Below are 14,742 nucleotides of genomic sequence, written 5' to 3'. Positions count from 1 at the left end.
ACAAGTCAACAGAATTTGTTTAGAGTTTTTCTGTATGTTTCACAGATCTGGATGATCCTGAAGGTCTGGCCTATGACTGGATCCACAAGCGTCTTTATTTCACCGATTATTATAATCGGAGCGTACAGGCTATCAGTATAGATGGCCAAAACCGCTCCTTCATCGCTCATGCCGACCGCCCAAGAGCTATTGTAGTAGATCCCTGCTATGGGTAACATTTTGAATTTTTTTTTGCCCCTTTAGAGATAAAAATATGTTGCAGAAGTAAAAAACCAAAAATCTTTCTTAGATACTTGTACTGGACAGACTGGGGATACCCTGCTAAAATTGAACGAGCCACACTTGGTGGAAACTTCCGGATCCCTATTGTAAACACAAGCCTTTCACAACCTAATGCTCTATCTTTGGATTACGAGGAGCGAATGCTGTATTGGGCTGATTCAACACTGTGAGTTTAGACTTTAAATTTAGAGATACATGCTTTTACATATCCCAGTATCAGTTCTGGAAGTGGAATCCTCTCACATTTGTTTTCTCTGTTTCACAGGGACAGGATTGAGCGTGCGTCTTTGACCGGAGCCAACAGGGAGGTCATTCTTACTCTGACGCAGTACCCCTTTTCTGTGACCGTATTCCAGCAGGACATCTACTGGACAGACTGGAACACTTGGGCCGTATACCGTGCCAACAAGGACGACGGATCTGGGCTGTTAATAATGGCCACAGGTCTGCAATATAGACCTAATGACATCCACGTCTTCTCCGGCAGCAAGCAGGAGAGCTGCTCCAGCCCCTGTCTGCTTTTTAACGGAGGCTGCAGTCATGTTTGTGTACCAGGTCAGTCTGAGACCCAGGTGTCGCAACTAATCATAATTGATGTAATTTAAGTTACAGATATCAATGGACATTGACCTGAAGGGCATCAATTGACTACCAAGAACCTTACAGTGACAATTATGAATGTGTTGAATGTGTAAAAGTGTAAAATATGAAAACCAAATTGAATTGACTGAGAATTAAAACAATTTTCAAACAAACTATGTAACAAAAGTAATGTGAAACCATTTTTTTTCCAGGTCCAGTTGGCCCAGAGTGTCAGTGTCCCAGCACTGGTAACTGGTATCTAGCCAACAATGGGAAAGACTGTATCCATGACAACGGGCAGCGCTGCCATCCAGACCAGTTCACCTGTCTGGACGGAGACTGCTTGTCCCAGCGCTGGAAGTGTGATGGCTACAAAGACTGCAAGGATGGATCAGATGAGCTTGAAAGAGTTTGTGGTGAGCATTGAATTTTATTTATTGTTTTTTTCCCTTTATGCATAAAGAATAATGTTGTTGCACTGAAGTAACCTCCAAATACACCAAAATGCAATATAGTAATGCAATAAATACAATAAAATACTCTAAAACATTGCTTTAGTAAATGGCAGGTTTGTCCTTAGTAAATTCAAAGCATTTTTATGTTCTACTTTGTTTCGTAACAAGTGTTCAGTTTTAACCCCATTTTCTCCTTTGCTTTGCAAGTGGATCAGATTTTTATTTGAACTGCTTTACCAGGCCTTATACACAACACACAATGTATAAGTTATCATCTCTCTTAAAAACGAAACATTTCATCATCAAACCATGCACACAAGCAATAGGACTTTTAAATAGAAAGCACTTCATTGGGCATTTTAATTTGAAATATCTGTACATTTAACTCTACTGCACTATATTTACATTGAGAGAAAAAATATACAGTATACTTTGATGACCTATGTGTAAAGCTACTAAATACCCTTTATGCGTCTTATAGCTTTCCATACGTGCTCACCCACTGATTTCACCTGTGATAATGGTGGCTGTGTGCCACTGCACTATGTGTGTGACTACACAAATGACTGTGGAGATAACAGTGACGAGCTGGGCTGTCCCTTCCCCACCTGCAACCCCATCACTGAGTTTACCTGTGTTAATGGACGCTGCATCAATGCTGCATTTGTGTGTGATGGATTCAATGACTGCAGAGACAACGGCACCACTGATGAGATTAACTGCCGTGAGTGACAACAAGATATACATCAATGATCTGTAAAAGATTATCTTAAAGGAATTGTAAAACACAATATGTTGTTATCATTTGTTCACTCATGATTTTTCCAAATCCATATGACAATTCTCTTTTTTTAGCGGACAGAACATGCGCGCCTGGCTTGATAAAATGTGACAACACCAACATCTGCATTTATCCATCCAACTTGTGTGATGGCTATAACAACTGTGGGGACAACAGCGACGAAAATCCACTTTTCTGCGGTGAGTCTCAGAGGAGTCAAATGTTGCCTGCAGATTTGCTTCAATAACGTGTAGTAATAGTGATGCTTGATACGATGAAATGCTTGAAATGTGGAATAACATGATTTGCATTTACATTAACATATATGCATTTGACATGATGAGATGATATTCTGTTCTGTTTATGTTCAACAGCTGGCCGGACTTGCCCTCCAGATGAATTTGGCTGTGATGATGGCAAATGCATTCCTCAGTCATGGGTGTGTGATCGAATCCCAGATTGTTTGGATGATAGAGATGAGCCCCCCACATGTGGTAGGTATCAATCCCCTTTTAGACTGTGTTCACACTTGACTTCTTAGACTAAAACGAAACGTTTGCAGCGTTGTGATTAAAACTAGCAGCCGGCAATGCTTAAAGATAGCATTTGTGCATAAAGGCAGCTTGGAGAGACAGGTTTCATAAGAAAGTGAAATTTAAACTTGTATTTATACAAAACTATGCTCCAATGGGCGTTTCGGCCCCCATTCATTTTTTTATTTAGCTTGAGCCTTCTCGACCAATCACGTACCTCGCATGTTGTTATTGAAAGGACTAGTCTCTGTAATTGGTTAGCTGTGAAAAAGGTGCTGACGTTGGCTGTTATTTTTCAGAAAATAACTTTTTTCAACCTCAAAAGACACTCCGACCCGCAGGAAAAAGTGCTGCCATTTACTCCAAAGGATTATAATGTGAAACAGACACTAGCAGTATCATAAAAGAAGTCAAATGTGAACACGGCCTTACCTGTCTGTTAGACAGGATCTGATATTCAGAAAACATTTATTTTTCTATTTATTTGATTATCGGTTAAGATTATGGTACAGATGTACCAGGTGTAAAGGAAACTCTGTTTTTTTACAGACTATCAGGCTTCAACTTGTAGCCCACAGCAATTCAACTGTGCAAATGGACACTGCATACAGACATCTTTAATATGTGACGGCAACAATGACTGTGGAGACAACAGTGATGAGGCCCCAGAACTACAATGCGGTAAGAGCTGACATTCATTTCCAATGTATGAACTAAACAATTCCACAATACCTTTTCCATAATTAAATTAATGAATTTTGGTATTATTTGCTGGTGTACTACCATTTTGTATATTTTAGGATCGAGGACTTGCAACTCCGGTGAGTTCACGTGTCCCATTTGGTATCCGGGTTCTCCACGTTGTGTCCCGCTGAGCTTTGTGTGTGACAGTGAGAAGGACTGCGCAGATGCTGCAGATGAGCTACAGAACTGCCCAAATCGCACCTGCCACATGAACGAGTTTGCTTGTGCCAATGGTCGCTGCATTCTTGTACCCTTTCAGTACGTCCCTCTTACTCCAACCATACACAATAATGACACATTTGTGTTTTCTCTGTGTTGAAAAAAGTGTCATAAACACCCTTAGGTTTGAGAATATATAATGTCTGCAAATATGCTCAATTAGGTAAAGTTAGGAATTAAAATTTGAGGATAATTTTTTGTTCCTTTAGCCCCTTTTTACGCATATAAGGGAGTCTGAGAAAACCCCAGACAGCTCTCCTCTATTTAAACACTGTTTTCATCCATACAACAGACAACCAATCAAAACAACCAGTTAACTGTGTATCTGCAACTTCTCTCATCAGCTGTGACCGTGTGAATGACTGTGGAGACGGCAGCGATGAGATCGGCTGCGTGTACGACACCTGCTCCAGTCATGAGTTCACCTGCCAGAATGGAGTGTGTATCCCATCTGCGTTTGTATGCGACGGAGACGCAGACTGTCGGGACGGCTCTGATGAGCTGGAAGGACTGTGCAGGAGCCCCGAACCCACCTGCGCACCTGGACAATTCCTGTGCCAATCTGGGGAATGCATTGAAAATTCCAAGGTCTGCGACCAGCAGAGGGATTGTTCGGACAACAGTGATGAGAAGGGATGTGGTAAGATACTGTATGACTTTAAGTTCGCAAAATTACTTTGTCACTTAAAGCTGGCAGTGATGACCTGGATTTATTCTACAGTTTACAAAACTGTACAAAATTAATATTATTAAAATTAGACTATGTTACATTTTTATTTTATTTTATACACAGCAACACAAATATAAGCAAGAGAAATGATTTTGTCACAAGTTTAAATGAGTCTATATAAAAAATGCTTTTCAATGCCCTTAAAGGGATAGTTTACCCCAAAATGTAAATTTCATAGTTTACCCCTGTCATTTCAAACCTGTATGACTTAATCTTCAACAGAACACAAAAGAAGAATATTTTTAACCGAACAACGTTGGTCCCTATTGACTTGCATTGGTTTTGTGTCAATATAGGAATAAATGAGTGCAACAATCCAGCCCTGCACCAGTGTGCTCACAGCTGCACAGACACTCCGACGGGTTACTACTGCTCCTGCAGAGATGGCTACAGACTCATGCCAGATGGGAAGGCCTGCGAAGACATCGACGAATGCAAAGAGAAGCCGCAAGTGTGCAGTCAGGTGTGTGAGAACGCCGTGGGCTCCTTCTACTGCAAGTGTGCCCCGGGATACCTGCGTGAGCCCGACGGTCGCACCTGCAGGCAGAACAGCGGGATCTCCCCGTACCTCCTCTATAGCAACCGCTACTACATACGTAACCTGACTGCAGATGGATCTTCATTGTCAGTGGTGCTGCAGGGTCTGTCTAACGCAGTAGCTCTCGATTTTGATACATATGAGAAGCAGTTATACTGGCTGGATGTTGGCATGATGCGCATCGAGAGGATGAATTTAGATGGAACAGGAAGGGAGGTCATCATGAACCATGATCTGACTGGAGCAGAGGGTCTGGCTGTGGACTGGGTGGGGCGGTAAGTTCATCAGGATCATGAAATCATCCATTTCATGGGCGATTAGGCTTCTTGAATGCTCAGAGCTCTATTGATTTTGTTTTTTGTCAGAGCAGAGGCTCCCCACGTTCATGCTTTGAGTCATGACCCTTGTGAGCTGTATTTTACTTATGGCATAACGTTTTATTGACAGGAGTTCATGCTTAGAACTACACATTAAATATCATTTTTATCTTGGTCTTAAAATTTTAAGTAAAATGTTGGCAGAGGATGCAAAGCTGGACTTAAATTAGTTGCTACCAAAATTAAACTAAAAGCATCACTAAAAAACTGTCTGCTAGCACATATTTGTGTTAAGTTTACATTTAGTATAATTACTCCCATAATTACATTAAAATTAGTTAAAGGTGTGGATTTATGTTTCATCTCCTGCAGGAAGCTATACTGGGCGGATGGAAATATTGGTGCCATTCATGTCTCCGAACTTGACGGGCGTTACCGGAAGAAGCTCCTTAAAGATTGTGTTGATGCCAACTCTACCTACTGCTTTGCCAATCCTCGGGCTGTTGCAGTTAACCCTAAATACGGGTATGCAAAGTAACAGGTGTTTGCTGGGTTGTACATGTAGCATTTTACGAACGCAATTCCTAAATTTTCTCTTTTTATCCGAGTCAGATGGCTGTATTGGACAGACTGGGGTCGGACACCATTTATTGGCAGGGCTGGCATGGATGGAACTAATGCATCAGCCATCATCTCCGCAAAACTAGTGTGGCCAAATGCCCTGACTATCGACTACACCACCAACAAGATCTTCTTTGCTGATGCTCACCTTAATTTCCTCGAGTAAGATCCTGGGTTATAAATGTTTAGTTTTTATTCAATATAATTATTTAGTTTGAATTAGTTTTTCACTCTGACTGTATATTTAATAAATGTTTTAGTGTTTTGTAACAACACTGGTAATATTAAATTCTAATTTCACACTTTTCCTGCAATTTTTTGGCAAAATCAGATCTTTCTGCATCATTCCGATTTCAATACGAAGATAAATACTCTTTTCAGCAAATACTTATTTTCTGAAAGATAAAATTCCACTACTGTCATTCAATGATTGTTTTCTGATTCTAATAGTTACGCCGATATGGATGGACAAAACCGACACAGGGCCATTCCTGGCTCACTGCCTCATGTTTTCGCTTTGACCCTGTTTGAAGATTCAGTGTTCTGGACCGATTGGAACACTTATACTGTAGAAAAGGCCCACAAATACACTGGCGCTGACCGCGTTATCATGGGCAACAACACACACCGCCCTAATGACGTCCACATCTACCATCCCTACAGACAGCCGCGCAGTAAGATGATTTCAGTTTCCTGTAGTCCATGGTGCTAGCAATATGTCATCGATTTTTAAAGATGATAAAACGTGTTTACTTTTTTAAGGTGAGAATCCCTGCAATGGGCATGACCTGACCTGCAGTCACTTATGTCTGATTGGGGCGGGCGGCACAAGTGCCAAATGCGAGTGTCCCGATCATTTTATTGGTTTGGCTATTGGGTTTAGGATCCAGTGTGTGGCCGATTGCTCCAGCACTCAGTTCCGCTGTGGTGACAATGAGAAGTACGTTCTTTTATTAACTTTGAGTGATGATTTTGATGTGGATGGGCTCGTGTATAAGGATCTTCCTCTGTCATGTGTCTTATCTGTCCGTTCATCTCCAGGTGTATTCCCATATGGTGGAAGTGTGACGGTCAGTCGGACTGTGGTGATGGATCTGATGAGCCTCAGACCTGTCCTCCACGTTACTGCCCCATCGGACGCTTCCAGTGTAAGGATGGGAACTGTACCTACCCGTTCCTCCTGTGCGATGGACACATGGACTGCCATGATGGATCTGATGAAGACGCAGCACTCTGCAGTATGCACCCCTTATATCAGCTGTATCAAATGTGTCATTCTACAAAACGAGTGAAATTTAGATTTTAAAACTGGACGTGAATTTGTATCCACCGATTATGCATCAGCCCTGTTGAGAATGATCTCTTTTTAAAAGAATCCATTTTAACACGTATTGAATTACATTATCCACTTATCTCTTAAAAACAAAACAAATTCCAACTAAACTATATTTTATTCTTTACATCCTACACATCTTCTTTGTGATCCAGGTGACTACCGGTGCTCTGAGAATCAGTTCCAGTGTAAAAACAAGCTCTGTATCCCTATATCCTGGCACTGTGATGGTATAGAGGACTGTGCAGACGGCAGCGATGAGGAATCCGAGAGCTGCTCAGCGAAGACCTGCAAACCCGGACAGTTCCAGTGTAAAAACGGGCGCTGCATTCCACCGAGCTACGTGTGTGATGCTCAGGACGACTGTGGGGATAATTCAGATGAGCCGTACGATGTGTGCAGTGAGTGTCTCCATTCTTCAGTCTTTAAAGAGATCACATAAAATAAACACTCTCTTGGACATATGTACCCTAGAACAAGCACTTTTGTGTTCTTTGAAAGAAAATGTCATACAGTAAATGAGTAAACAATGTCAAAATTGTTCGGACCATTCTTTAAGACTATCTCAGTTTAGATGTAACACATTTTTCCCCTTTTGTAGTGGGCCCAGACCATAAGTGTGATGGCGATACAGAGTTCTCCTGCAAGACAAACTATCGCTGTATACCTCAGTGGGCTGTGTGTGACGGCACCAATGACTGCATAGACAACAGTGATGAGCAGGGCTGCCGTAAGTCCTACCTAATGCTAATTAAAAAAAGATTCACATGAGGTGTTGACGCAAACGCTCCTATAGGATGCAATCTTGTTCTCTGGTATTGAATAGTGATCGTAAAATATGACTTTCTAACTTCTGTTGCACACTTTAAAGTGAAACAAAATGGACAGATCTGTCATCATTTACTTACCCTCTTTTCATTTCAAACCTTTTGACATTTTCAAACCATTTGACCTTCTTTCTTCCACAGAACATAAAAGAAGATAATTTGAAGAAAGTTGGTAATCGAACAGCACTCGCCCTCCTTTACTTGTACAGAGGGTATGCATTAATGCCATACCCTCTATTGTATGTACACAAAACCAATGCAAAGTAAATGGTGGCCAGTTAACAACATTCTTCAAAATATCTTCTTTGTGTTCTGTGGAAGAAAAATAGTCAAACAGGTTTGAAATGACAAGAGGGTGAGTAAATGATGACATCATTTTTATTTTAGGGTGACTATCCCTTTTATGTAGTTTGTTAATAGGATGAAGTGCTATGGATTACAAATACAATATATTTACTTGATCATACCTCCAGAATATGATTAGCAATATTTCACCACATAAAAATACTTTAGGACTATTTTGAATTTATTATAGTTAACTGCTTTAGCATAGTGCAGTTTATAATTCTGTAATACAGTAGTAAATTGATAAATTGTGGTAAATTTAAATGTAATATTAATACTAATTTACTATAGTAACTATAATACTACTTTAGAAAGTGGGTTACTGTAGAATGTGATTTAACCCCCAAAATAATTCTGCATGCAGATGCGTTGACCTGTGACCCTCTGGGGGATTTCCGCTGTGATAATCACCGCTGTGTGCCCATTCGCTGGCGTTGTGATGGCAACAATGACTGCGGAGATGGTTCTGATGAGCGAAACTGTGGTGAGTAAGACTTTTTAAACATCCAATACCTCTCAATAATGTCCAAATCTCTTCTCATTGTCGAGCAAGACGTATTTAGTTGGGGTGTTCCTTGCTCGCAGAACCCAGACCTTGTTCAGAGAGCGAGTATCGCTGTGACAACCTGCAGTGCATTACAGGAGCTTGGGTTTGTGATCATGAAAATGACTGCGGGGACAATTCAGATGAACGTGACTGCGGTGAGTTAACGTGAAATCAGATTATTTAACCTATGAGAACTTGAGACGATGAGAATTCAAATGTTTTTCTTGTCATTCTAGATTTGCTCACTTGTCGTCCTGGGACATTCCAATGTACATCTGGACATTGTATTCCAGAAGCTCTTCGATGTGATGGCCGTCCTGACTGCTTGGACTTCTCTGATGAGTCCACATGCCGTGAGTATGCTGGGCTGAAACTATATGACTGTTTCAAATTCTTATTGAAGTTGTTTCAGACTTTTTGTATGCCCAATAGCCACCCGCTATCCCGGAGGACGCTGGTGTTCATCATTCCAGTTTCAGTGTGACAACAAAGTGTGCGTGAACCAGCAGTGGGTGTGTGATGGCTTCAACGATTGTGGAGACAGTTCAGATGAACAACTCAACCTTTGCTGTAAGACACTATAACAAAAAACACATTGAAATCATTAGACTCCGGTACATTATCAGTCATTAGTTCTTAAAGGGATGGGTCACACCAAAATTAAACTCCTTCATCAATGACTCACTCTCATGTCATTTGAAACTGTGGAACACGAAATAAGTTCTTCCAAGAAATGTCTCTGTGGTTTTGTGTCCATACAATGGAAGTCAATGGGGGTCAATATTGTTTGGTTACCAGCGTGCTTCAAAAAGTATTTTTGGGGTTCTTCAAAATAAAGGTAGTCATACAGGTTTGGAATGACATGAGTATGAGTAAACAAAATGTCATTTTGGGTCTTTTGAGCAGTTAAGCAATAGAACTATCAATGTTATTACTGCATGTATACCAATGCACAGCTGTTTTGTGAACAGGGAACATCACGTGTGAGATGCCGACCAAGTTCCGCTGCAACAATGGCTACTGCATTTACAGTGGTCTCATGTGCAACAAGCAAGATGACTGTGGAGATGGAAGTGATGAAAAAGAGGACCTCTGTAAGAGATTTTCCCGTAACTTTAAACTACAACTGAAATTGAACAGTTGAATTCGTAAACTGTACAATGTGTTTATAACCAGGTCAAGACCCTACCCTTGCTCCCTGCACACCCAACGAGTTTAAATGCACTAATGGCCACTGTGTGCCTCTGCCATACGTCTGTGACCACAACAATAACTGTGGAGATCTTACTGATGAGCTGGGCTGCAGTAAGTCTAACCAAAACATTGTAACCTTTACTTTGGTGATGTGGATTTGGTCATTTTGTACTGTGTGTTCATAATGAAACTTGCAGTACTTTAAACTCTCAGGTAGTTGATCAGTGATTGTTTGCAGATTTTGGCCATGACCGCAACTGCGATGAGAAGTTATGCCAGCATGAGTGTACAAACCTAAATGGCACGGGATTCATCTGCTCTTGTAAACCAGGATATGCTGTGGATACGGACAACACCTTCCGCTGCAATGGTACAACACACCTCAGGGTGTTAAAGCAACAACAAGCCCCATGTGGTTGATAAGCGCAATTGTCTGTTATAAATGTCGTAAATATTGCCCCTGTATAAGCTTCCATGTGGGCAGCGCAATACACGTGAATTTGTTGACTAGGCATAAACCGCTGTTACATCACTTCATAAACTGTGCATGAACAAAAGCACTCTTTAAGCTCCTGCGGATTATACTACTGGGTTATACTAATAGTTCAAACTAGATTCTGAGATAGCAGTTGGTTGTTAGCCGTTAGCGCATAGAGCACTAGCAACATTGCAGCTAACTTGCTAACGTTAGCTAGATAACTCATTTGCAGTCACCCAAAACACAACGCATGAACGTGAATGTGTTTAGTAATCAACGCAACTTTCTGTAGTTATATTTTCGGAAACACTCTCGCGGCCAGGTGTTGTGCTTGTGTAATGTGCAATCAGTATCTTACACTCAACTCACTATGGGAATCGTGCATAGCACTGTAACTATAGATTGGCTACCGATAACATTAGTCTACGTGCATGAACTATGGAATCAGCAAGTTTTGACCTTAAAACATTTATTGTGGTTTGGTAGTCATGATTTGCAATCGTAACACTAAATTTGTGATGAGGCACGATCATGCTACGTAAGCTATTGAGACCCGGCAACATTACATTATCTCTAGTCTACCTTACAGTTATAAATTGTGAACCAGTAATGTTAGTGCGCCAAAAAACAACTTGAGGAAAGCCAAATTACTAATAAGCTCAAAAGAACAAGACAGTAAGAAAAAATCTACATATAACACTTTCAAATCCAGAAGCTGGAAGGCTAACGTTAGGTCTCCATCCGTTTTGCAAACCGTTGCCTCTTGCAGCTCGTGTCCCTGAGTGTAAGTCCTTCAGATATTGATTCGTGTCCGATCACGCTCTCTATTTTCCTCTTTGTTTTACTTGCTGGCTCTGCCATGGTGATGGTTTGGAGACTTGCGTTGAACTAGATCATTTCGTATTATTGTTAGCTGTTGGCTAATTTCTCCAAGGCTACGAGTAAATCGTGACGTATGCCATAAAACAGGGGATAGGCGGGGCTTGTACCTTCCCGAACACCAAAGTTACAAGTGCAATTTCAGCCGATAGGAGGCTGCTTAGGTAGCAACGGCAGTAAAATGTGTCCAGTTAAAAGTTGTCCTATACACTAAAATAATTTGACAGACATTAATTTAAGTCAAAAAAATTGCTCGTTATTGCTTTAAGTTGGAATTCAAAATGATACATTTATAGAGCTACAATTTTTACACAATGACAGAGAACATTGTCGGATGGTTTTTCTGTTGTTTGGCACCATTCTTGTTTACTTCTGAAATAATGTCATCTGTTGAGCAGAAACTTGTACCTCCTTAACCTCAACTTTTCGTGAAATGGATTTTTAATTTGCAATTTTGCATTTTTTGGTCAAAAAGTCATCAAGCTATTTTTGTCAACGTTCCGTGGTTATATATTGGCAAAACCCACAAACAAACATGAAAGGTGGCCACTAGTAATAATGATTCATGATAAATAAAAATCATGTAATATGAAGATATAAAGTTAAAAATAATTAAAGGTTAAAAAATGAAATAAGCATACAAATAAAAACAAATATTTCTATGGGTTGGGGGCACATAAAAACTATTCTATATCCTATTCTATTTGCTACATCATGATGCACAACCCTGAAATACTATTAATATAATATTGGCACATTAAGAATGTGAATAACTTTCTTTACAGTACATTAGACATCAGCATATACATTGGCTGTGACCCATGCATGTTGGAATATTAATAAACCTCTTTGTCTACTATTCTAATATTTTGACTCTTATTGAGTCTTGTTCCTGTGTCGTTTTCCCATTTCAGATATTGATGAGTGTTTAGAGTATGGCACATGTCTACAGGTCTGCAAGAACACTAAAGGTGGCTATGACTGCGAGTGTGCTCAGGGCTACAGGAAAGTGGGCTCAGGAAATCAGTGCGAGGCTGAAGGTAGGAACATTCAATTACTGAGCATAAGTTTTGATCATTTCATAAGAAATAATTCACCCACAAATGAAAATTATGTTATGATTTATTCATCCCCATCAGTTTTTCCAAACCCTTATGACTGATGAATGTACTAGTCACTAGGAACTTGGAAGTTTATAGGAACTTGGACTGTCAAAAATTAAAATAGCACTATAAACGTCCAGACAACTTGTGTGCTCTGTTAAAGGTTTGAAGGTGTACAATCTTTGTGTAAACTCGACAGGGGAGAGCATAATTTTAACAAAAAATCTACGTTGATTTGGTCCCTATACAAAGCTACAGTACTTTATGGTTCAATAGACTGATTTTATAATGCTATTCCTTTATTGTTTTTTCACTTTCATTATATATACACCTGTATATAGAATGATTATTCAACAAAAAGTTTAATATTTTCACTTCAATATTTCAATTTTTCCACAAAATGAGGATGGTTTGAAAAGACACAAATTTCTCCTTTTGATGAAAAACAAAAGTTAGTAAAGATTAAATGAGTCTGGAAAGATTAAATGAGTGTATGAGTCAGTTCTGACAGAATGTATAAAAGAAAAGTACAATCATTTTTTCTGGTCTCGTCTTCCAGGTCCTGGACCGTTGCTTCTGTTGCCAGAGAACATCCGCATCCGTCGCTTTAACCTCCAGACAGAGGAGTATCATGACTTTCTACAGGAAGAGGAACGCATCGTGGCTCTGGACTATGACTGGGACCATAACAACACTGGACTCAGTGAGTGCTCTCTATCAACGGATATGAAAAAACTATCATTCATAAGAAAATCACAAATCAGTTACGTTATTATTTTTATCACTTTAAAGTAATGTATCTTTTGTTCTTAATGTGGTATTTGTCTGTGTGTGTTAGGTGTGGTGTATTTTACAGTAGAAGGGAAGGGCGCGACACCTGGTGCTATCAAAAGAGCATATCTGCCAGCTGTGGACGATCACAGCAATAACATTGCGGCTGCTGTGAACCTGGACATCAAGTATATCACTAAGCCTTATGGGATTGCAGTGGACTGGGTTGGCAGGTAGAGCATTCTTTTAATGGGTAAACTTCTACTGGACCTTAATGATTCACTCTAAATAAGAAAATCCTGTCATAAAATATTTGCAGAAATTTATACTGGGCCGATGCCCAGCTCAAACGTCTGGAGGTGGCTATGCTGGATGGACGTTACAGGAAGCATCTAATCAAAACTGACCTGGGAGAACCAAATTCTGTTGCCGTTAACCCTCGACTGGGGTGAGACGCGTCTTATTTGTTTGTGGACCTTTTTTAGTTGACCTTTCATAAACATATGCTGCAGATTGTAAAATTGTGTGCTGTTGTGCAGAATGCTCTACTGGAGTGACAATGGTCCCACACCCCGCATCGAGGCCTCCTGGTTGGATGGCCAGCAGAGGAGGGTTCTGGTGGAAAATGCTTTGGGTTGGCCTACAGGTTTATCCATCGACTACACTAACAACGACCGCATCTATTGGTCGGATGCGAAGGAGAGTCGCATTGAGTCCATGCTGCCAGATGGACAGGGCAGACGCACGTCAGTTTACATAGGTAGGGATTTGATTTATTTAGCAATATGGTTAGTCCAATCAGAATTTCTAATGGGACTGTTTCAGAATTCCAGATTTATCAGCTTAACTAGCGACAGGATCAAACCAGCAGTAACAATAACGCAGTTAATCATTTTCAAAAATTCATATCTTGTACCGCTTTCCTGACTCAGATGTGAGAAACCCTTTCAGTGTGGATGTATTTGAGGACCACGTCTACTGGAGCACACAGGAGAAAGGCGAAGTGTTCAGACAGGACAAATTTGGCAAAGGTGCCAAAACCAAACTTCTGACAGCAGGACCCTGGCTCACCCAGATCAATGTCTACCAGCGACAGAAATACAACTCTATAGCCAGTGGGTAACCCCAGTAAACCTTAAGACTTCCATATGACTCCAGTCAATATTCAAACTTCATTTTGAGGATATAGTAAAGATAATATATAGGCCTATTACATATATAATACTTCATACATATGCATATATGTATGTATGTATATATATACACACGCACACACACACACACACACACACACACACACACATACAGTATATAGAAACACACAAACGTAGATATAGATATACATATATACACAACAACCCCCCCCCCCCCCCCACACACACACACACACATAAAGACATACATACATATTTGGGTCAATGACGAAAAAAGGTTTAAGCATAAAAATAGTAAGTGTAATACCG

The 14,742-nt window shown here is 40.3% G+C and overlaps 1 protein-coding gene across 1 annotated transcript in view; it reads left to right on the top strand.

The window, feature by feature from the left end:
• lrp2b (low density lipoprotein receptor-related protein 2b) overlaps positions 1-14,742 on the top strand; it is a 38,815-nt gene that overhangs the window by 19,105 nt on the left and 4,968 nt on the right. Inside the window, exons 40-70 of the mRNA XM_056772050.1 lie at positions 46-211; positions 290-448; positions 548-837; positions 1,077-1,280; positions 1,801-2,043; positions 2,175-2,300; positions 2,475-2,594; positions 3,183-3,314; positions 3,434-3,635; positions 3,941-4,236; positions 4,623-5,139; positions 5,554-5,706; positions 5,794-5,964; positions 6,253-6,476; positions 6,565-6,742; positions 6,844-7,040; positions 7,291-7,536; positions 7,737-7,865; positions 8,672-8,791; positions 8,893-9,009; positions 9,091-9,207; positions 9,287-9,424; positions 9,826-9,948; positions 10,031-10,159; positions 10,287-10,418; positions 12,320-12,445; positions 13,068-13,211; positions 13,347-13,512; positions 13,599-13,727; positions 13,819-14,039; positions 14,212-14,394. Coding sequence (XP_056628028.1) covers positions 46-211; positions 290-448; positions 548-837; positions 1,077-1,280; positions 1,801-2,043; positions 2,175-2,300; positions 2,475-2,594; positions 3,183-3,314; positions 3,434-3,635; positions 3,941-4,236; positions 4,623-5,139; positions 5,554-5,706; positions 5,794-5,964; positions 6,253-6,476; positions 6,565-6,742; positions 6,844-7,040; positions 7,291-7,536; positions 7,737-7,865; positions 8,672-8,791; positions 8,893-9,009; positions 9,091-9,207; positions 9,287-9,424; positions 9,826-9,948; positions 10,031-10,159; positions 10,287-10,418; positions 12,320-12,445; positions 13,068-13,211; positions 13,347-13,512; positions 13,599-13,727; positions 13,819-14,039; positions 14,212-14,394 — 5,598 coding nt within the window. The remainder of the gene's footprint in view (positions 1-45; positions 212-289; positions 449-547; positions 838-1,076; positions 1,281-1,800; positions 2,044-2,174; positions 2,301-2,474; positions 2,595-3,182; positions 3,315-3,433; positions 3,636-3,940; positions 4,237-4,622; positions 5,140-5,553; positions 5,707-5,793; positions 5,965-6,252; positions 6,477-6,564; positions 6,743-6,843; positions 7,041-7,290; positions 7,537-7,736; positions 7,866-8,671; positions 8,792-8,892; positions 9,010-9,090; positions 9,208-9,286; positions 9,425-9,825; positions 9,949-10,030; positions 10,160-10,286; positions 10,419-12,319; positions 12,446-13,067; positions 13,212-13,346; positions 13,513-13,598; positions 13,728-13,818; positions 14,040-14,211; positions 14,395-14,742) is intronic.

This window comes from Triplophysa dalaica, chromosome 17, assembly GCF_015846415.1.
Source record: "Triplophysa dalaica isolate WHDGS20190420 chromosome 17, ASM1584641v1, whole genome shotgun sequence".
NCBI lineage: Eukaryota > Metazoa > Chordata > Actinopteri > Cypriniformes > Nemacheilidae > Triplophysa > Triplophysa dalaica.
Note: the sequence above shows the minus strand (reverse complement) of the source record. Positions and strands in the feature narration are given on the sequence as shown.